Source organism: Dipodomys spectabilis, unplaced genomic scaffold, assembly GCF_019054845.1.
Source record: "Dipodomys spectabilis isolate Male_0828 unplaced genomic scaffold, ASM1905484v1 ptg000628l, whole genome shotgun sequence".
Lineage (NCBI taxonomy): Eukaryota > Metazoa > Chordata > Mammalia > Rodentia > Heteromyidae > Dipodomys > Dipodomys spectabilis.
This window is the reverse complement of record NW_024871305.1, coordinates 199,471-221,432: the sequence shown is the minus strand read 5'-3', so window position 1 is coordinate 221,432 and position 21,962 is coordinate 199,471. Positions and strand designations below refer to the sequence as shown.

Sequence of the window (21,962 nt, the reverse complement as noted above, 5' to 3'; positions counted from 1 at the left end):
AGATGGAGGGGAGGAGAAGGCCGCTTCTGGTGTTGGTCCTGGGCAAGGCAGGTGTGGGCATCTTGGGGACCTCAGGTGTCCCTGGGGTCAGCAATCAAAGTTTCCATTTATCTCCATTTCTGGGAGTCAGCTGTGGTGGCCACACTCCTGAGGTTAGCACGGCATGGCCGTGCTGGGAGTCACACGGGGGTGTCACTGTGACACAGGGCCGTCTGGAGACACGTCTGGGGGTGAAGTCGGGGAAGCAGGGCTCTTCTTGGAGTCACCCAACTCTGTCCCAGGGCTGGTAAACACAGAGGGAACCCGGAGGTTCTCAGAGGCCAGAGCTCAGCCTGAGCTTGCCAGATACCACGCACTGCCAACCTGTTGAATGCCGACTTCCTGCTGCCTTGCTCCTGGACTTAGGGAGCATCTTGAAGTGCAATTATTCAGATTTACTGACAGCATCCGGAATCTCCTCAGCCAGCACTAAATACAGCCAGCGAGGCCCTTTACAAGGTCAAATGCAGACTGGGCTGGCACTTGGCACATGGCTCTGAAAGCGGAGGACCAACGAGAACACGATTCCTGGCCATTCTGAAACTGGACTAGACCTCGTTATTTCAAAGGGAAAAAACCCTCCAGATTTCTCCGCTCCCATTTCAGAACGCTGAGAGAGGGGTAACCTCTGAGAAGAAGAGACCTGGGAACAAAGACGCTGAGATGGGCTGGCCGTGTGCTTCTGAGCAGCAGCCGCAACTTCAGCAGCAGCTGTGTCCACCCAAGGATCTCCCAAGCCGCTAAGCCGTCACATGTCAATTAAGGGGGTACGAGGCACCTCCAGGGCTGCCTGAGGCCTGGGTTCCCTCCGCAGCCCCACGGTATGATTCACACTCATGTACCCAAGAGCAGGAAGAAATGGCGGGATGCTTAAGACGCACTGAGCGCTTGTGGATGGAAAGCCAGAGGAATGGCAATTAGTAAACAGAAATCTATTTTTAAACTTGCGTCTCATCATTACAATTGCTAAAAATGTCCGTGGGCTATGGAAATTGATGCCCACGGCTGCTTTCTTGCTTCTGTGGTGCCACAGATGCAGTGTTAAGAAGGAAGAGCTTCATGCTCTGGAAAGGGGAGAGGGCAGGAAAGGGGGCGAGAGTGAATGGAATGCAGCGGCTATGCGCGAAGAGACGGCACAGCAGACCTCCTCCCAAAAGTAAGGGCGATGCATGGCAAGGAACTGTTTCCAAAGCTCAGACTTCACTTCTGAAAACAATTAAAGATAGGCCGAGAGATGCTATCTAGCAGAAATAATACGTTTCCCAATACAGCAGAAAAACAAGCTATTAAATAAGTCAAAAGCCAGAACTGGTGGCTCACGCCTGTAATCTTACTTACTCAGGAGGCTGAGATCTGAGGATTATGGTTCAAAGCCAGCCCAGACAGGAAGGCCATGAGACTCTTGTCTTCAGTTATCAAAAAAAACCTGGAAGGGAGCTGTGGCTCAAGTAGTAGAATGCTAGCCTTGAGCAAAATTGCTCAGGGACAGTGCCTAGGTCATGAGTCATGAGTTCAAGCTCCACAACCAAAAAAAAAAAAAAAGTATATGAAAGCTAATTATTCAAGGACTTCCTACAGAGAAGGCCTAAAGGTAGCCTATCTGTGGAGAATTGACTTGGATATTCAAATTGTCCAAGATTTCTATGTGGCTTTCCATCTTAAAACCATCTAATTTCATTAGAATTAGCAAGATCAGCCTGTCCTCAGGGAACACATTTCTTTTTGGTCAGTTGTGGGGCTTGAACTCTTGACTTGGGCATTGTCCCTGAGCAATTCACCTCAAAGCTAGTGCTCTACCACTTGAGCCACAGCGCCACTTCTGGTTTTCTGGTGGTTAATTGGAGATAGAGTCTCGTAGAGTTTCCTGCCCAGGCTAGCTTTGAATTGATACTCAGGTCTCAGGCCTCCTTAGTAGCTAGAATGACAGGTGTGAGCAACTAGCACCTGGCCATTTTTTTTTGACAGCTGTGGGGCTTGAACTCAGGCCCTGGGAGTTATACCTGAGCTCTTTTGCTCAAGGCTAGCTCTACCACTTTGAGCCACAGTGCCATTTCCCATTTTTGAGTGTTTAATTGGAGATGAAGTCTCAGGAGACTTTTCTGGCCAGGCTGGTTTAGAGCCACGGTCTTCAGATCTCAGCTTCCTGAGTAGCTGGGATTATGGGCGTGAATCACCAGCACCTGGCAGGGAACACATTTTTGCTTTGTTATTTATGAAGTTGTTGCCTAGTTCCCCACATTTTTGCCCTTGGTTCTTAACAGCAGCTGTGTCTCCACGTGGAGAATGAACTGAAACCATTTTGAACCAGCAGATAAAAATTGCGTGCTGACAATCATCCGTGCGTAAGTACGTGTCCACACTGATCAGCACCCACGTCGGGTTAACTCACTGTCTTCGTCCGTCATTTCCTTATGATGAAAACTTGGAAATCTTCAGCTTTTGAAATGAACTGGAAAAGGACATTTTCATATAAATTAATTTGTCCTTTTGACCTAATAATGGGTGAGACAAAAGCTGCAGCCCACCCGTGTCTGGGACGGGCTCAGTGGTGGGGGCTACCTCAGGTGGCTCCGGGCGTTGCTGGCCGTAAAGAGAAACATCACTAAATGCACGCGGTGACCCCTCTCCCCACTCCCCCTCAGACTGAGGCATTAAGAACATCTTGATGGGATTTTTCAATATAGAAATCCACTGTGTGGATCCTTCTAGTCTTTTCCACGAAGAGGTGGTCCTCTGGCTATGACACGCTTGCCCTTGGATCCTGGGTGGGGAAGAGGAAGTCTGTTTTCGTGATACACAACAGAGCTCCTGGAAGCCAAGGGGAGAAGCCCCAGATGCGCTTACTTCTGTCCTGGGGAGAGGCAGGCTGTCATGTGACCACGCTGGCTGCACGTGCTGGGCATCTTTGTAATCCCAGCATCAGGGAAGTGGAGGCAGGAAGTTTTTAAGTTGGAGTCCGGCCTGAGCTTCATAGTGAGCTGTCACTGTGTCAAAAATGAATTGGTAGTGGCTCACGCATATAATCTTGGCTACTCAGGAGGCTGAGATCTGAGGATTGCAGTTCAAAGCCAGCCCAGGCAGAAAAGTTGATGAGATGCATCTCCAATTAACCACCAGAATACTGGAATTGGATCTGTGGCTCAAAGTGATGGAGTGCTAGCCTTGAGCTAAAGAGCTCAGGGACAGCACCAAGGCAGTTGAGTTCAAGCCCCAGGACCGACAAAACAAAACCCCCCAAAGCATATCACTTGATGAATTCTTTTTTTTTTTGCCGGTCATGGGGCCTGAACTCTGGGCCTGGGCGCTGTCCCTCAGCTCTTCAGCTCAAGGCTAGCGCTCTACCACTTTGAACCACAGCTGTTTTCTTTTTGCTTATGTGGTGCTGAGGTATCAAACCCAGGGCCTCAGGCATGCAAGGCAAGCGCTCTACCACTGAGCCACCTTCCCAGCCCCTTGATGAATTCTATATCACAAACCAATTGCTACAAATTCCTCCGTGCAATCAAAGAAAAGGTACTGTACGGCCTGGGAATGTAGCTTATTGGTAGAGTGCTTGCCTAGCATGCCTGAAGCCCTGGGTTCAATTCCTCAGTACCACATAAACAGAAAAAAGCCAGAAGTGGCACTGTAGCTCAAGTGTTAGAGTGCTAGCCTTGAGCAAAAGAAGCTCAGGGACAGCATCCAGGCCGAGTTAAAGCCCCATGACTGACAAAAAAAATGTTAGAATGGGTTTGTGACTTTAACTAATTATCACTATCCCACAATACTGTGAAATTCATGAAATTTATGTAATCACTTAATCACAATAAAAAAATTGATATTAAAAAAATTCATACAGGGGCTGGGAAGGTGGCTCAGTGGTAGAGCGCTTGCCTTGCATGCATGAGGCCCTGGGTTCGATTCCTCAGCACCACATAAGCAAAAAAAGAAAAAAGCCGGAAGTGGCGCTGTGGCTCAAGTGGTAGAGCGCTAGCCTTGAGCTGAAGAGCTGAGGGACAGCGCCCAGGCCCAGAGTTCAGGCCCCACAACCGGACCCCCCCCCCAAAAAAAAAAATTCATACAGAAAGGGGAAAAAAAACTCACTTCTAGAAACGTCTCCTAGAGTTGGAGGTATGGCTCAGTTGGTAGAGCACAGAAAGGTATTTCCTAAGACTAGGTCAGAAAAACCTGACACAATGTTCCAAGTATAAAAATTACAGACATTGTTCTAAACAACCTAGGAATTTTAAGTTTTTATTTTGAATACAAAATCAGCTTGAGTTGGGTGCCAGTGGCTCACATCTGCACTCCTGGCTACTCAGGAAACAGATCTGAGGTCTGTGATTTAGTGACTGCCCAGGAAGGAAAGTTCACGAGACTCTTATCTTTAATTAACTACAGAAAAGCTGGAAGTGGAGCTGTGGTTTGCCAGCCTTGAGTGAAAAAGGGACAGTACCTAGGCCACAAGTTCAAGCCCCAGGACTGGCACAAAAAACAAACAAACAAACAAAGACAACTCGTATTTTGGGGTTTGGGAAATCTTTTTCTGCCAAGGGCCATTTGCAAATTATAACATCATTCCCAGGCCACACAAAACGATCAATACAGGCAGATCATTTGAGAAGCATACATGGCCATCCTCCTTCACGCAGCAAGTGAGGCTGGGCACTCCTCTCTCGGGCTAGACTTCTGCTGCTGAAGGACCACAGCATGGCTCCTGCTGCCTTCCCCTCCCCAAAGCTGCAGGCCACGGTGCTGTCCTTCTGAGCAAGCCTAGTACTCGTCAGGTCCTCGTTGCCAGCTGTGTTTGTTTTCACCCATAACCGAAGAGGTTGGTTGTGTGACAGTGTGCAGTTGTTCCTATGCGGACGCACGGTGGCTCTGAGTTCATGTGGAGAGGGGCAGCAGAGCTCCTGTGCCAAGCACCAACTCAGCCTCTTGGGCCCTGCAGGGTGCCAGTGCTCCACATGTGTGCCCCACCCTGGGGTGTCTGGAGACCAACTCAACCAAGGTTAAAAACTCAGACACACTCAGTGGAGTATGTTTTTTTTTTTTTTGTTTAATAGTTCATAAGCCTTAAAAAGTATTCTCTCCAGATTATAAAAGGTTAATTAAAACAGTTTAATAGGAACAATCTTGGACAAGCATAAACAGCTTTGATTTGGAAGATTAGAGCAACGCATGGCTGAGGACCCGCAGGACTGGGTGGCCTGCCCCTCTCCCGTGCCCTGTACTCGCAGACCGGACGCCCCGCCTCCGGCACGGCACATGCCACCAGCCGTCAGCTACCCGCGAGTACATACGGCATTCTGTTCACTCCAGAAGTAGGCGTCCCTCTCCATGGTTGCAGGTGCTGGGGCAGTCCCGCGGCCGGCCTAGCACAGGTGCAGAACTGCTTTATTGATCTCGGGGTTCGTCCAGTCATTCCGAATGTCATCCAGGTGGTTATCGAAGTCCACGAGCGTCTCGTAGGACCGGCTGTCCAGCAGTGATGCCGAGATCCTCTGCGCCTCTGGCCAGTCTTCACAGTAGTCACTGCAGGGCAGACGTGGAAAAGTCAGTCTCTGTACAGTGTCTGGGTGCGGACCGCCCACCCCCAGGCTGTGTGGAGGACAGGGCCGGGTACTAGGTCACACTAAGAGACTGGCCATGCTGAAGGTGGAGGCAGATGGCTGGCACATTCTGGGGGTTAGAACGTGGTGCCTGGGGTACAGGGCAGGGGGCGCCTCTGCAGCGCCCGCCCAGCAGGGGGCGCCCCACTCACTGGTGTGGGTCTCTGCACCGCCACCTGTTCTCGTGGTGCTCGTACACGTGGATCGTTGGTGCTACGCAGTCCATTGTGAACCTGGTGTTGTCCACCTGAGCACAAGGCAAAGAACACAGCATGAACACAGTGCTGGGCCAAGAGCCAGTGGCAGGCCCCTCCTCAGGACTTCCCTGCCGCCTAGGATGTGTGAGTTGGGGACCTGGACCCACACCTCAAGAGAACCTTGCTGCGGGGGTATTTGGAGGGGAGAAGAGAGGAGCGGAGAGGAGAGGAGTGGAATGGAGCAGAGCAGAGTGCGGCTCCCAAACCAACCTCCTCCCTCACCGTTCCAATGGGGACGGCCTGGCCTCTGGCTCCCTCCACCCGGAGCCGTGCGGGCTCTCCTGTTCCACTGGGGCTCGCATGTGAGGACACCAGAGACACCTGGAAGTGGGCCAAGCCCCACTCCACTGTTCCGGAGCCAGGGGATCTGGTTGGGGCTCTGAGAATCTGTGTTTTCAAGAGCTTCCCAGGTGACATGAGGCTGCTGATAGGAGATTTACCACGTGGATAACTGAGCTTGAACCCCCATCCCCACATTTTGCTGGAGCAGTGTTCAAACCACTGCCCTCATCTGCCACGAAGCTGCAGCCAGCGGGGGGCACTGCAGGTACACCAAGGTGCACCCACCCCCAAAGCAACAGACAAGATGTGCGGTGAAGCCCGTCAGAAGGCTGTGTGAGCACCACCCTGAAGCACCGGCGACTTACCATGATGAGCGCGGGCTCGCTGAAGCCCTCGGCAATCCTGGATGCCACCTTTTCTGCTACCTGGTTTGGACTGTGGAGAAGGGACAGTGAGTTCTACCCAGTTCTGGTCAGTGTCATCATCTTGTCTCCACACACATAAGCAGTTACCCACGGTGAGACTGGGTGCACTTTCGGGTCCCCCAGAGGTGACTGTGAGAACAGGAATGCCAGCAGGACAAACGTGGCATATCCTGCTTTTGTTATCTTTCAGGCAGGGTCTCGTGTGTTTGCCTGACCACCCTCTGAAAGTAATCTTCAACTCCGGAATGGGGGGGGGGGGGGGTGGAATTATACATATGAGCCACAAAGTCCTGTCTGGTTTTGTTTCCCCTGAGACAGGGACACACACCCACACACAGTCTTAAGAGTACCCTGATTGTTATGAGTTGAACATGCAACAGGGGTGGGGACATGGCTCACTGGCGGAGCTAGAATGTCCGAGGACATTCTCAGCACCACAAAGAAAACAACTTAATTACAAAGACGATTACACCCAAGTTGCAAAAAGGGCAGCATATAACAACAAAAACCACCCAATTTATCTCATTCTCTTCACTTTAAAACTGGGAATTTCAAGGGATGTTCTAAATCCACAAAATGATGTGAAAGAAAATTGAATGGTAAAGAAAAGAGCAGAAGTCAGGCCTTCCTCCATGAGCCGGCAGAGCCCAGCCCAGCCAGCTCTGCCCTCTACTAGCTGACCTGCAGACCCCGAAACCCCATCAGCAACTGCTCCTTTATCTGTATAGCCCATTCTTAAACTACCGTTTCAGATGCCCAAGAACTCTAGTCTACAATTTATACTTTTGAAAGATGTTAAGGAAATGTTATGTAACAAATTATCCAAGTATTTGAAAGAGTCACTCCTTGTGGTTGCTTTTTTGTACGGGGCATTTAGGCTTTAGACACAGAAGCCACAGAAGGTTCTCTCGGTGCTGAAGGATGCGCGGTATCCTGAAGGGAGAGCCTGTGGGTAAATCCTCGTTGCCAATCAGCATGAAGTGAGACACTTCCAGATGTCTTGTTTTTGTTTTTGTTTTTTTGGCGGTGGGCTTTGACCTCTGGGCCTGGGCACTGTCCGTCAGCTTTTCTGCTCAAGGCTACTGCTCTACCATTTGAGCCACAGCACCACTTCTGGCTTTCTGGTGGTTAATTGGAGATAAGAGTCTCACAGACTTTTCCTGCCCAGGCTGGCTTTGAACAGAAATCCTCAGATCTCGGCCTCCTGAGTAGCTAAGATTATAGGGGAGAGCCACTGGTGCCCAGCTAACAAGAGATGTCTTATAAAAGCTTTTTATTGAGGCCAGGGAACTCTGGTGGCACTGAATGCCATTCTCGTGTCTCACGTTATATCACCCTGTCTTTATTGCCAGTGAGCTGAGACCTCTTAGTCTGACCACAGAGGCCCAGGCCCAAGTTACAATTAACTAATTGTAAGTAATTAAGATTTGAATCCAAGGGCTGGTAATGTGCCTTCCTGGTACAGTGCTTGCCTAGCATGCATGAAGTCCTGGATTCGATTCCTCAGTACCACATACACAGAAAAAGCAGAAAGTGGTGCTGTGGCTCAAGTGGTAGAGTGCTAGTCTTGCGCAGAGAGAGGGTTAGGGACAGTGCCCATGCCCTGAGTTCAGGCCCCATGACTGGCACACACAAAAAATTTTTTTTGAATCCAAGTCTACTTGGCTCTAAGTCTTATGCTATGAGACACTGCTAATCAGGTGATATCTCTACAAGAGGAAGCTTATAGCTGGAGGTGCAAACAGCATTTAAGAACGAAGAAAGCATGTGCTTAACTCCTAACCCTTCTAGCAACATTGCCTATGTCATTGTCCCTGGCTCTCTCCTCTGAGTGGCACCCACCCTGAGTGGGGCATGGTCTGAGGGTTACCAACACCCTGGTGGGGCGGAAGGAACCCAAGGCTCACCAAATGTCTCTGCAGCTAATGGTCCACTGCTCCCTAGAGCTGGCACCCTCCTGGCTGTGCTGTACTCCTGAGTGGAGCAGGTGGAGGAGGAATCTATACTTGGCAAGGCACAAGGAAATTCTAGAAGGCTGAACAGCACAGAAATGGCATCCGAGTAAGATAAGATTCCAGACTGAGCTGGAAGGAGGTCCGAAGAGTGGCAGGAATGTGAAGAGAAGAGCCGGGTATCTTTCACAGAAAGGAACGGAAAAGGGAACCTGTGTAGGTAGACCACTGTGGCCCTGGCAGGTTGGATTCTGGAGCGACAGCCAAGGAAAGGGAGGCATCCACACTCTATGAAAATTGCCGTGCTCCCGGCCATCTCCTGTCTCCTCTGTAAAGTGGATGTGGGAAACCCTGTGGGTGCAGGCCAGCCTCTTACAAGCTCCCTAGTGCCTATGAGATGAAGGCCAAAATGCTTTCAGCACCATGGGTCCTTTGGGGCAGCCCGGCCTACCGGTGCAGCCCCACTTCATGTGGCCCTCATGGGGGCACAGCCTGCTCCTGCCAGGTGCCTGCCTTGGGGTTTCATCCCTCCATCTCCCAGCCCTGACTGCTCTAACCCTCGGACCCCACATCTGCCCACTCTCAAGGGGCCTGGTTCAAAGGACACCCTCCACTGGGCCTCTTGGGTCATAGTGCTGGGTGCAATTCCTCCTGGCTCTTCCACACAGAGCTCGGCCAGAGGGCAGGAGGGTTTGGCTGGGCTTTCCCAAGCTCTCTGATGGTCCACCCCTGCCAGCCTCTTGCTTAGAGGGACAGCAGAATCACCAATACAGAGGGAGGCAGATGTAACTGAATGGGACGTGCCAGAGGTGTGAGATGAATGAGACCGGTTGAGAGAGAAAAGAGGGCCGAGCATGGGCTCAGGACAGCCCACGTACATGGGCTCCCGTGAGAGCCAAGCAGCCCCGGCAGATGCCTCACTAGACTCACCACAACAGTGCTCACTGCATCTGCTTCCCTCAGGCTCTCTAGACCCAGTCATCCCGGGAGGAGACAGACACAATTCTGATGGGCAGAGCTCTTGGTACCTCACAGAGAAGCTTCCGACTAGGCTCAGCAAAGGAAGCCCTGGAAGTTACCAGTGGAATGGCAGGAAGATACCAGGCTCTGACTGATCTAGGCCTCCCAGCCTGATGTGGGGTCAGGCAAGATGTTGGCCACGTCCCTTGGTCAAGGGGTCCTGCTCTTCTGGCAGTGGCCTTCCCTGTCCAGCTCTTTTCCAGCCATCAGTGAAGGCCTCAGGAATTCTCTTTTCTATGGGCGTGGGCCGCCCACTTGCTCAGCTCCTCAAATGACCCTGCAGAGCATGTCCTCTGACGGCCTCTGGTGGGTGCAGACAGACAGTAAGCTTCTCAGCTTTCTCATGGGTGGGAAAACCAGTGGAATCTCCAGAGGGAAGAACAGGGGGTCGATTTAGGGCAGCAAAGACCACACTTTCACCGCAGTAACAGTTCCAAAGCACAACCCTAGCAGCACTTTGTAGGAAATGTGGGGACAGCAGCTGGAGGGGAGGGGGCAGAGGCTGACAGCTGCTCTCACAGGCTGAACGGAAGGCCTCTGCTGCTGGACTCCAGCGGCAGTGCTGCCGAGTCAGGGGAGGAAGACCACCGTCCCCTCTTCTCTGTGCCCCACTCTCTGCACACAGCACCGAGAGCAGGGAGCCCTGGTGCTCACCAGTGGCAGAAGCAGAGCCTGTGGAGGGAAATAGGCTGCCTGCTGCATCCTCTTCAGAGTTTGTATCCACATACCTGGCATCCTTTACTCGTTCATTAGCTTGGTAATAACCAGCAATCACATAGCTATTATCTTTGCACCATGAGTCAATCTGAAAGAAGAACACAAATGGGGGAAAAAAGATGAATGGCTCTCCCTTGAATATCCAGTTTCATAACCACAAGAAACCCCCTCCCCCCCTGCAATACACACACACAGGGACAAGACAGGAGCAAATAATCCTCCTATCCTTCTCTCTAGGAAATGGTACTCAAAGGGAAAAAATCCACCTAAGTCACAGGTAGAGAAAGGCCTTGGAACAGCTGGACAAAGCAGAGGCCCTTGACAGGTGCTAAATGGGTGCAGTGCCAAGGAAACCCCAGAATGGAACACCACCATGGCCCAACATCCCTTACAGCAAAGAACACTTGGGTGTTCTAGGGCGCTGCTCAGGGGAAGTGCTGTGCAGGCCAGGAAGCTAAAGCATGCAGCTCAGGTTTTGAGTCCTGCAGCTAGGCAACAGACAGAGCCAGCACAAGACCAGGGGCTCAGCTTCTTAGAACCAAGTGCTCTACTACAAGATCCCGGCGCTTCTAGCAACGCTGCATGGAGTGCCTTTCACACCAGATGTAGGGCAGAGAGGCACCACAGCAGGCAGGGCAGGTGGAGTGCAAGTACCCGCAGGCTTGATTCTATGTGGTGTGCTTCTAAATGGGAGCTGGCACAGACCTTGCCCACTCTTCTCTCATCACATTTGGCTTCCTGCAGGTCTAATGCTATTATTACAAACAACAGAAGGTCACCCTGGTTGGCCATAATGGAATTTCAACATACTAATAAACTCCATTCTCTGTACAAGAGGAAGCAAAGTTGATACCTTGCTTTTTTGGGGTGGGGGTGGGGTATGTGGTTAGAAATAGCCTTGATCCATAGCCCTGGAATTCATGGTTTTCCACCTTCAGCCTCCTGAGTGCTGGGATTACAGGTATGCACTATCCAGCTCCATACCACACTTCTTTTCCTTGCAGTGAATTAACTGGCTAAAAATATGTCAACGAGGTGTGGTGATGCATGCGCACAATCTAGCAGGCTGGTGGACTGACTGACATGGAAGGATCATAAATTCAAGGCCAGTCTGGACTTCACAGTGAAACCCTGTTTCAAGCAACTAAACATGAGCCAAGTGCCGGTGGCTTACAACCTGTCATCCTAGCTACTCAAGAGGCTGAGATGTGAGGATCAAGGTTCAAAGACAGCCCGGGCAGGAAAGTCCATGAGACTCTTATCTCCAATAAACCACCAGAAAACTGGAAGTGATGCTGTGGCTCAAGTGGTAGAGCCCTCGCCTTGAGCTGAAGAGCTTAGGGACAGTGCCCAGGGCCAGAGGTCAAGCCCTACAACCACCATGACCACCAACAACAAAAAACCTAAACATGAATGCCTGCCCAGAAAGTGCGGGCTCCGAGTTCAAACTTGAGTACCAATAACACCCCTTCAAGATACCCTCAATAACAAAAATGTGGTGTGTGTGTACATGTGTGGTATGGCTTGGCGTGTGCGTCTTGGTTTAGGCCTCTGAGAGTCTCCTGCAAGACTAAAAGCAGACATTGTAAGACAGTTACATACAGCCCAAGAGCCCCTGGCTCCCACAAGGATTAGAATGTTTCTGGTCTCCTAAGAACTAAAAAAATTACCATATTGAGTCAAAACCAGGGCTCACGGAAACCAATTAGACATTCTGGTCATCCACCCAAAAGATCAGGGTTAAACCCCAGATATTTATAACGTCCGTCCCTGTGAGCCTGCTGCAACTCCTTCCACACCAGCTGTTTCCATCACCTCTTAAGGGAATAAGTTCTAGGAACTCTTCCTGCTTAGAACGCCTTTCATTTTCCCCTTCAATTTATCTCCATACAGCATCAAATGGCCTTGCTCTAAATTGGGATTTGGCCTTTCCCCGACCTCAAGCCTGCAGTTAGCTCATTGGTCTTTTACTGTAGTGCTTCCAGGCTCTGTTCACAATCAAAGCTGTTTCTTTTCTTTTCTCTCATTTTTGGGCAGTAATACAATTAGAACTCAGGGCCCTGTGTCTTGCTGGACAGGCCACACCTCCAGTCTTTTCTGCTTTAGTTACATTTTTTTTTTTTAATGGGTCTTGCATTTTAGCCTGGGCTGGGCTAGACCCTGATCCTCTACTTGTTCTTGTAGAACCGGGATGACAAGTGCCCATTACCCTATCACCATGCGAGACAGGGTCTTGCTTACACCGCTAACTTCCCTCTTCCTGATCTCCATGTCCAGAGCAGCTGGGTTAAGATGTGTGCCATCACGCCCAGCCAAAGCAGGGCTCCTGATCCAAAGTCCTTACTGGAGGTGATCCTCGCCTCCGCCCAGCTGTCCTGTAGTTAGCATGGCTGCCTTTACTTCAGTGTCAGTTCTGTTACTATTTGGTTTCCTATTTCCCTTGTAACAAGTGTCACGAGTGCAGTGGCTGGTAAAAGTTTTTTTGTTTTTTTTTTAACATCTTACAGGTCAGCGGTCTACAATGGACAGGCAGGGTGGGAGCCTTCTAGAGCTTTTTCCAGCATTCATTCCTGATCATGGCCACTTCACTCTCACCTCTGCTTCTGTCTTTACTTCCCTGCCCTCTTACAACCCTAGGCCTGCATGGAAAACCCAAGATGCTCTATCTATCCTAAGTACTCAATCACACCTGCAAAGCCCCCTTAGTCTGGGGTCTACTCCCCTGGATGACAGCTTCTGTGTAGTAGTTGTCAGGCTCTGAGATCCCCAGTCTAAACTGGCTCTGCATCAGTTTCCAGGATGGAAGCCAGCAACGCAAGACTGGTCTCCCAGTTCCCCAGACGCCAATGGTGTCATCGGATAAGAGACAGCACCTGACACCCATGACCGCTCCTGAGAATGTGCAACACACACCTCAGCCTGCATTTTGCCTGTTGAAGACAAACTCCAGCAGAAATAACGACATGCCCTAAAACTTCTAGAAGTCTGTGAAGCGGTTGCACTTAAAAGTATACCAGGTCAGGGCTGGGAAGGTGGCTCAGTGGTAGAGCACTTGCCTTGCATGCTTGAGGCCCTGGGTTCAATTCCTCAGCACCACATAAGAAAAAAAGCTGGAAGTGGCGCTGGGGCTCAAGTGGTGGAGCGCTAGCCTTGAGCTGAAGAGCTGAGGGACAGCGCCCAGGCCCAGAGTTCAGGCCCCAGGACCAGACCCCCCCCCCCAAAAAAAGCTTACCTTTCAAAGTATACCAGGTCACAAAAGCTCTTTAGGAACCCTTTTTTTTGGGCCAGTCCTGGGGCTTGAACTTAGGGCCTGGGCACTGTCCCTGAGCTTCTTTTGCTCAAGGCTAGCATTCTACTACTTGAGCCACAGCGCCACTTCTGGCTTTTTCTGTGTATGTGGTACTGAGGAATCGAACCCAGGGCTTCATGCATGCCAGGCGAGCACTCTATCACTGAACCAGTCCCAGCCCTCTTCAGGAACTTTGGAATGATGCAAACAATAACCAAGTCAACCGTACAATGCCTAGGGCGGCATGAACAACTTGTCTACTAAGTGAGGAACAAAAAGCCGTCACAACCAAGAGGCAGGGTAAGGAAGTTTCAATAAGTGGAAAAGTTAGCCAGGTGTGGTAGCTCATAACTAATCTTAGCTACGTGGGAGGCAGAGATCAGGGGATCATGGTCCTGGGCCAACCATAGGCAAAAAGTTTGAAGGACCTCATCTCAACCAATAAAAGCTAGGTATCATGGTGCAAACCTGTTATCCCAGCCACATGAGAAGCATAAATAGGAGGACTGAGGTCCAGGTTGGTTTGACCATACAAGTGAGACTCTATTTGAAAAACTCCTGAAGCAAATGGGCTGGAGGGAGGTGGGGTGGGAGATGGTGAGGAAGGGGGGAGGTGGGGTGGGAGATGGTGAGGAAGGGGGGAGGTGGGGTGGGAGATGGTGAGGGAGGGGGGAGGTGGGGTGGGAGATGGTGAGGGAGGGAGGTGGGGTGGGAGATGGTGAGGAAGGGGGGAGGTGGGGTGGGAGATGGTGAGGAAGGGGGGAGGTGGGGTAGGAGATGGTGAGGAAGGGGGGAGGTTGGGTGGGAGATGGTGAGGAAGGGGGGAGGTGGGGTGGGAGATGGTGAGGGAGGGGGGAGGTGGGGTGGGAGATGGTGAGGGAGGGGGGAGGGGGGATGGGAGATGGTGAGGGAGGGGGGAGGTGGGGTGGGAGATGGTGAAGGAGGGGGGAGGTGGGGTGGGAGATGGTGAGGGAGGGGGGAGGTGGGGTGGGAGATGGTGATGGAGGGGGGAGGTGGGGTGGGAGATGGTGAGGAAGGGGGGAGGTGGGGTGGGAGATGGTGAGGGAGGGGGGAGGGGGGGTGGGAGATGGTGAGGGAGGGGGGAGGGGGGGTGGGAGATGGTGAGGGAGGGAGGTGGGGTGGGAGATGGTGAGGAAGGGGGGAGGTGGGGTGGGAGATGGTGATGGAGGGGGGAGGTGGGGTGGGAGATGGTGAGGAAGGGGGGAGGTGGGGTGGGAGATGGTGAGGGAGGGGGGAGGGGGGATGGGAGATGGTGAGGGAGGGGGGAGGTGGGGTGGGAGATGGTGAGGGAGGGAGGTGGGGTGGGAGATGGTGAGGAAGGGGGGAGGTGGGGTGGGAGATGGTGAGGGAGGGAGGAGGGGTGGGAGATGGTGAGGAAGGGGGGAGGTGGGGTGGGAGATGGTGAGGGAGGGAGGTGGGGTGGGAGATGGTGAGGAAGGGGGGAGGTGGGGTGGGAGATGGTGAGGGAGGGGGGAGGGGGGATGGGAGATGGTGAGGAAGGGGGGAGGTGGGGTGGGAGATGGTGAGGGAGGGAGGTGGGGTGGGAGATGGTGAGGGAGGGGGGAGGGGGGATGGGAGATGGTGAGGGAGGGGGGAGGTGGGGTGGGAGATGGTGAGGGAGGGAGGTGGGGTGGGAGATGGTGAGGAAGGGGGGAGGTGGGGTGGGAGATGGTGAGGGAGGGAGGTGGGTGGGAGATGGTGAGGAAGGGGGGAGGTGGGGTGGGAGATGGTGAGGAAGGGGGGAGGTGGGGTGGGAGATGGTGAGGGAAGGGGGAGGTGGGGTGGGAGATGGTGAGGGAGGGAGGTGGGGTGGGAGATGGTGAGGGAGGGAGGTGGGGTGGGAGATGGTGAGGGAGGGGGGAGGGGGGATGGGAGATGGTGAGGAAGGGGGGAGGTGGGGTGGGAGATGGTGAGGGAGGGAGGTGGGGTGGGAGATGGTGAGGAAGGGGGGAGGTGGGGTGGGAGATGGTGAGGGAGGGGGGAGGTGGGGTGGGAGATGGTGAGGGAGGAGGTGGGGTGGGAGATGGTGAGGAAGGGGGGAGGTGGGGTGGGAGATGGTGAGGAAGGGGGGAGGTGGGGTGGGAGATGGTGAGGAAGGGGGGAGGTGGGGTGGGAGATGGTGAGGGAGGGGGGAGGTGGGGTGGGAGATGGTGAGGGAGGAGGTGGGGTGGGAGATGGTGATGGAGGGGGGAGGTGGGGTGGGAGATGGTGATGGAGGGGGGAGGTGGGGTGGGAGATGGTGAGGAAGGGGGGAGGTGGGGTGGGAGATGGTGAGGGAGGGGGGAGGTGGGGTGGGAGATGGTGAGGGAGGAGGTGGGGTGGGAGATGGTGATGGAGGGGGGAGGTGGGGTGGGAGATGGTGAGGGAGGAGGTGGGGTGGGAGATGGTGATGGAGGGGGGAGGTGGGGTGGGAGATGGTGATGGAGGGGGGAGGTGGGGTGGGAGATGGTGAGGAAGGGGGGAGGTGGGGTGGGAGATGGTGAGGGAGGGGGGAGGTGCGGTGGGCGATGGTGAGGAGGCGTGGTAGTGGAAGGCAGGGTGGGCAAGCAGGTCTGGAGTGGCCTTGGAGCCCTGTAGAAAGGTCAAAGGATGCCCGTAAAAGTGGGAACAGAATTAAGTAGTCCATACCATCAAGGTGACTTGCTCCCTCCCTTTCAGGCATGGACAGACTAGGCGTAATGACACTCCTGACTATGCCACACACCTTGTGAAGAAAACCAGAAGGAAAATACAAGTTCATGACAAACCACAGTTCAGTGAAACTTGCTAGTTTAGTAAAAGCAACCGAGTGTCTATCTTTGAGCACGCCTGCACTTTTCAGAATGACCTTTCAACGCTCTGGCATAAGTCCGTGCCCATGTTGACTTGTTCCAGGTTAGACCTGTGCCAGGGCCAGACCACTTACATCCCCTGGACTGAAAAAAGAAGACAGCTTCTCTCTGCACATCTGCTCACATTTGGCATGAGTCACTCTAATGTTCTCAGTAGGCAAACTAGGACCCGATAGGACAGCCAGGCACAGGGGGCGCTGCTCCTGATCTTGCAACTAGTAGACTTAGGCCTCAAAGCAGGGGGCTGCCATTCTACCAAGGACAGCTCTGCCTCTAATCCACTGCTGACCTTCCCAAGGAAGGGGAGGGAGGTAGACGCATGAAAGCAGAGCTCCAGCGCTGGAAAGAGTGTCCCTGAATGGGCTGGGATGTGGTAAAGGGCAACAGCCTGCAGAGGAGGTGCAGCAGGAAGGACTGTCCTGAAGCCATGGTGCCTGCCAGCTGGCGAGGAAGAGCCGCAGGAGCCGGCTCTGCCATGCAGAAACCAAGGCGAGGGGAAAAAGGACAGAAAGGGCTTAGGGGAAACACAGGTTTATGCTAATTTCCCTACTGACATTTTATGGGTTTTTGCTATTAGGAATAATTCCTTTACTATCTACGTCACAGGGCTAGAAGGGTAAATAAGATAACAGGCGTTAAGTACTTAAAAAAATAAAACCACCCAGAAACACAAGGATTTTTCTTTAAAATGGAAAATTATAACAAAAAAGCATTTCAAAGGAATATTGCCTTTTGGTGGACTGGATGTTGTCAGTCTTTCCCACTTACCAAAAATAACTCCAAGCCGGGTGCTGGTGGCTCACGCCTGTAATCCTAGCTACTCAGGAGGATGAGGATCTGAGGATTGAGGTTCAAAGCCAGGCCGGGCAAGAAAGTCTATGAGACTCATCTCCCAATTAACCACCAGAAAACCAGAAGTGGTGCTGTGGCTCAAAGTGGTAGAGTGTTAGCCTTAAGCAAGGAGAGCTGAGGAACAGTGCCCAGGCCCAGACAGCATTCAAGCCCCATGACCAACAAAACAAAAAACCCCCAAAGAACTCCAATTTGAAATTCTCTCAGGAAAGAGCCATGAGAATAAGGCCTTCATTATACAGTTGTAGGTATTTAGCTGCTTTGCTAAAAACTTCCTTTCTGTGATTGAAACTCTGATAGACCCCTGCTGCAAATCCAAGATTATTCATAGCTTTCAGGTTATAAAGATAATTAGCCGAAAAGCAAACCACACTTTTTTTTTTCTCCTGGTTGTGGGGCTTGAACTCAGGGCCTGGGCTTTTTGGCTCAAGGCTAGAGCTCAACTGCTTTAAGCTATTGCTCCTTTTCTGGTGGTTGATTGGAAATGAGAAGTCACATGGACTTTCCTGCCTGGGCTGACATCTAACTGTGATCCTTAGGTCTCAGCTTCCTGAGTACCTTGCATTCTAGGCACCAATCGCCAGCACCTGGCTGCAATACAAAATTTCTGGACAGACTTGAATTGTGGGTTTTCTTTCATAACTTCATTTGCACTGGATTGTAATCCTTTTAGTATCTGTCAACTGCTGAGGCGGGACCCTAAGGACATGTGTGTGGGTTGCTGAGGTTGGGAGTTTGAGCAGTGTGACAGGACAGGGCAGAGTGTGGGGACAGAACGAGCCCAGGCTCTCAGGCTGGTGGCAGCAGGGCAGCTTGGCTTTAGGGAGTTCTGTCTGGGCACCTTCCCTACCCAGGCAATTGGTCTGGGAGGCAGCCCTGCTCCTGAGGGAGTTTGTGTACAGGTTACTGAACATACTTGTTTACAGTCACCACGCTCGATTCTCTTGTGTATTATGTTCTCACCCTAAATAGGAATATAACTCATTAGCTGTGCATAGGTTACTCAACACTGAGAAGCAACAATGCATGCTCCAAGCTGGGCCCCAGTTTTCCTGCAGGAAGTTCTTCACATAGGACTTTGCTCCTGCCCTGCTGCTGCTCTTCAGCCACTTTTGCACCTTCTTCCTCAACCCATTTCTCAGACTCCTCAGTGTTCCCAGGTCATGTGACCCAAGGCTTTAAGTCACCAGGCTAACCACCTTTGGAGCTCCAGACCCACTCTTCAGCTTCCAGCATGAGGGCTGAATGTGTGCCCATGACCTCCGGGCCTCCAAACCCATTCCCCTGTCATGCTCTTCAAATAAGTGGCAGCACAGAGCTAAACACAAGCTGGGAACCCAGCCCTACTCTCTTGGATTCTCCCCTTCTTGGCATCCATGCTGGGCTGTTTAGCCACCTCCTTGACTTCCTTACTTCTGCATTACCCTCAGACTCAAGTTGACTGATCTACAAGGACCTCTTAGAAGCCATCACTCTCTTTCCCTGCCCTTTACATCTACCTCTAGCTCTCCAGCCACACCTTTGGGGTCACCAGGGCTAGTGCACTACCAGGGTCTGCATGACCACCCCAACCTGCCTCCCCAGCCTGTGGTAACTGATTTTTCTTTTAAATCTCTCACCATTGTTTACTAAGTCTCATTTTTGGTATTGAGTCTTCAGAGTGTGCTATCAATTTGCTGCAAGCTCACTGGCGAATGAGAACTGTGTCAGGCCCACAGCCATATTATCTTCATTTAGTAGAAAACAGAATAGTCCTCAAAAATGCAACTGGTGAATCTAGTTTACTGGAAGTCAAAGCATGTCACTGATCCAAATACTCTGAAGTTCCCCCTATAACTCAACAATCAAGATGGAAATATCTAGATTCAAGTCCCCAGGGATGTGGTAGGCATTGCTAGCACATTTTCCCCCCTAGGTACTAAAGGGGTCCAGTGTACAGATAGTGTGTTCCCTACTTGGAAATACAGAAAAAGTTCACAGGATGACTTTTTAAATCTTGACACTCAAAGATGTCACCCAGTAGCCCCAGGACAGATATACAGTTTGCCCAAAGGCACTTCCCATTTCCCTAGAACTTACTTCTTTGACCTAATTAGGTTAAGGAATGGACTCTGTTTACATACTGAGAAGCTCAGAGAAAGGATTTCTATCTACACTTTCTCAAACTTCTGCTGTGAATTAGCTGCCATTAAAAAAAAGGCATCTCAGTTTATCCTATTCAGGCAAGTCTCAGACTACAGTTTACTTCAGTGGAAATTTATACATTCCTCCCCACTTTCACTGACCCCCACTCAACTGAAAATCTCCACCTAAAATCCCAATTGCCATGGCTGGGCATGTGGCTTAGTGGTAGAGTACTTGCATAGCATGCATAAAACACTGGGTTTGAGTCCTCCGTACCACATAAACAGAAAAAGCCCGAATTGGTGCTGTGACTCAAGTGGTAGAGTGCTAACCTTGAGCAAAAGAAGCTCAGGGACAATGCCCGGGCCGAGTTCAAGCCCAGGACTGGCAAAAAAAACCCCACAAAAAACCAAAATCCACACCCTCCCCCCAATTGCCAGCCAGGTACTGTGTGTGCTCTTTTTCTCACTGCCCTTTTCTATATAGTCACTGCAAACAGAAACATAAAAGCATGTTGGGTAGAACATAAATCTGTTCTTGCTTTTCAGCTTTAAAGCCAGGGAAGCATTCTATGCACTATGGGGCTGTTCAAAGCTCAGGCAATTCAAGGGAGGAAGGACCGAGATGTCTTCCCCTGAGTCCCTGGCCCCCGGTGCCCTTGCTTAACCCACACGTGCCCAAGTCCCAACATCAGCCTATCTCCTGACACTCCAAGTCTTGGTGCAAACCTGGAAAGTGAAGAACAAGGGACCACTTCTTCCAAGATGCCAGGTTTCAGAACCTAATGTCCACCCGGGGTGCCTCTTCAGCCAAGTCCAGCTCATCAGGGTGAGGGCCACCTTCCCACGCTCAGCTTAGGCACCTTTTCAGGTCTCGGGCTCATCGGGGGAGGGCCACCTCCAGCACTGGCAACAGGGCCAGCTCACCAGGGTGAGGGCCACCTCCAGTACCAGCAACAGGGCCAGCTCTCGAGGGTGAGGGCCACCTCCAGCATGGGCACCAGGGTCAGCTCACCAGGGTGAGAGCCAGCTCACCAGGTGAGGGCCACCTTCCCACGCTCAGCTTGGGCACCTTTTCAGACCTCGGGCTCACCAGGGTGAGGGCCACCTCCAGCATGGGCGCCAGAGCCAGCTCACCAGGGTGAGGGCCACCTCCGGCATGGGAGCCAGGGCCAGCTCTCCAGGGTGAGGGCCAGCTCTCCAGGGTGAGGGTCAGCTTACCAGAGTGAGGGCCAGCTTACCAGGGTGAGGGCCACCTCTAGCATGGATGCCAGGGTCAGCTCACCAGGGTGAGGGCCAGCTTACCAGGGTGAGGGCCAGCTTACCAGGGTGAGGGCCACCTCCAGCATGGGCGCCAGAGCCAGCTCACCAGGGTGAGGGCCATCTCCAGCATGGGCGCCAGGGCCAGCTCACCAGAGTGAAGGCCAGTTCACCAGGGTGAGGGCCAGCTTACCAGGGTGTGGGCCACCTCCAGCATGGGCGCCAGGGCCAGCTCACCAGGGTGAGGGCCACCTCCAGCATGGGCGCCAGGGCCAGCTCACCAGGGTGAGGGCCACCACCAGCATGGGCGTCAGGGCCAGCTCACCAGGGTGAGGGCCAGCTTACCAGGGTGAGGGCCAGCTTACCAGGGTGAGGGCCACCTCCAGCATGGGCGCCAGGGCCAGCTCACCAGGGTGAGGGCCACCTCCAGCATGGGCGCCAGGGCCAGCTCACCAGAGTGAAGGCCAGTTCACCAGGGTGAGGGCCAGCTTACCAGGGTGTGGGCCACCTCCAGCATGGGCGCCAGGGCCAGCTCACCAGGGTGAGGGCCAGCTCACCAGAGTGAAGGCCAGTTCACCAGGGTGAGGGCCAGCTTGCCAGGGTGAGGGCCACCTCCAGCATGGGCGCCAGGGCCAGCTCACCGGGGTGAGGGCCAGCTTACCAGGGTGAGGGCCACCTCCAGCATGGGCGCCAGGGCCAGCTCACCGGGGTGAGGGCCAGCTTACCAGGGTGAGGGCCACCTCCAGCATGGGCGCCAGGGCCAGCTCTCCAGGGTGAGGGCCACCTCCAGCATGGGCGCCAGGGCCAGCTCACCGGGGTGAGGGCCAGCTTACCAGGGTGAGGGCCACCTCCAGCATGGGCGCCAGGGCCAGCGTGCCGTGGAAGAGCGGGATGCAGTCCACGAAGAGCGTGTGCGGGCCGCCCGGCGGCGGGTGCTCGCGGCGCGGCTTCTGCTTCTCGGCCACCAGCAGCCCGTTGACGGCGCAGTGCGGGTACTTGGCGCCGTGCAGCAGCATCTTGCAGTAGGCCTGGGTGGTCAGCTTCACCCCGGGCATGCTGAGCCGGGCGGGCCCCGCAGGCCCCGGCCGGCGGCGAGGCCTGGACCCGCTGCCCGGCCGCGCGGCGCCTCAGCAGAGCAGCAGGCCGCGGGGCGACGCGGGGCGCGGCTCCGGGCTGGGGCCCACTGACCGGCCGGCCGGCTCCCGCCCCTCAAGAGCCGCCGCCCGCCTCGGCCCGCGCTCGTCGCCGGCCCGCCGGAAAGCGGCCTCGTCAGCGCCGGCCGGAAAGCGGCGCGGCGAGGCGC

The 21,962-nt window shown here is 53.3% G+C and overlaps 1 protein-coding gene across 1 annotated transcript; it reads right to left on the bottom strand.

Annotated features, from left to right (window-relative positions):
- Window positions 1-5,076: 5,076 nt before the first annotated feature.
- Emc8 (ER membrane protein complex subunit 8) lies at window positions 5,077-21,784 on the bottom strand. Its single transcript, XM_042671438.1, has 5 exons — window positions 21,493-21,784; window positions 10,295-10,371; window positions 6,535-6,604; window positions 5,783-5,877; window positions 5,077-5,553 (listed from the first exon to the last, which is right to left on the bottom strand). Exons 1-5 carry the CDS (start codon window positions 21,712-21,714, stop codon window positions 5,394-5,396), a joined length of 624 nt encoding a protein of 207 aa, XP_042527372.1. The 5' UTR covers window positions 21,715-21,784; the 3' UTR covers window positions 5,077-5,393.
- Window positions 21,785-21,962: the final 178 nt, after the last annotated feature.

Bases quoted from the DNA above. Each gene is read 5' to 3' on its own strand.
- Emc8 (XM_042671438.1), bottom strand. From the start codon at position 21,714: ATGCCCGGGGTGAAGCTGACCACCCAGGCCTACTGCAAGATGCTGCTG. The intron at 5,878-6,534 runs GTAAGTCGCCGG...CCTTGTGCTCAG, and splicing joins GCGAGCCCGCGCTCATCATG to GTGGACAACACCAGGTTCAC. The intron at 5,554-5,782 runs GTGAGTGGGGCG...TCTGCCCTGCAG, and splicing joins CGGTGCAGAGACCCACACCA to TGACTACTGTGAAGACTGGC.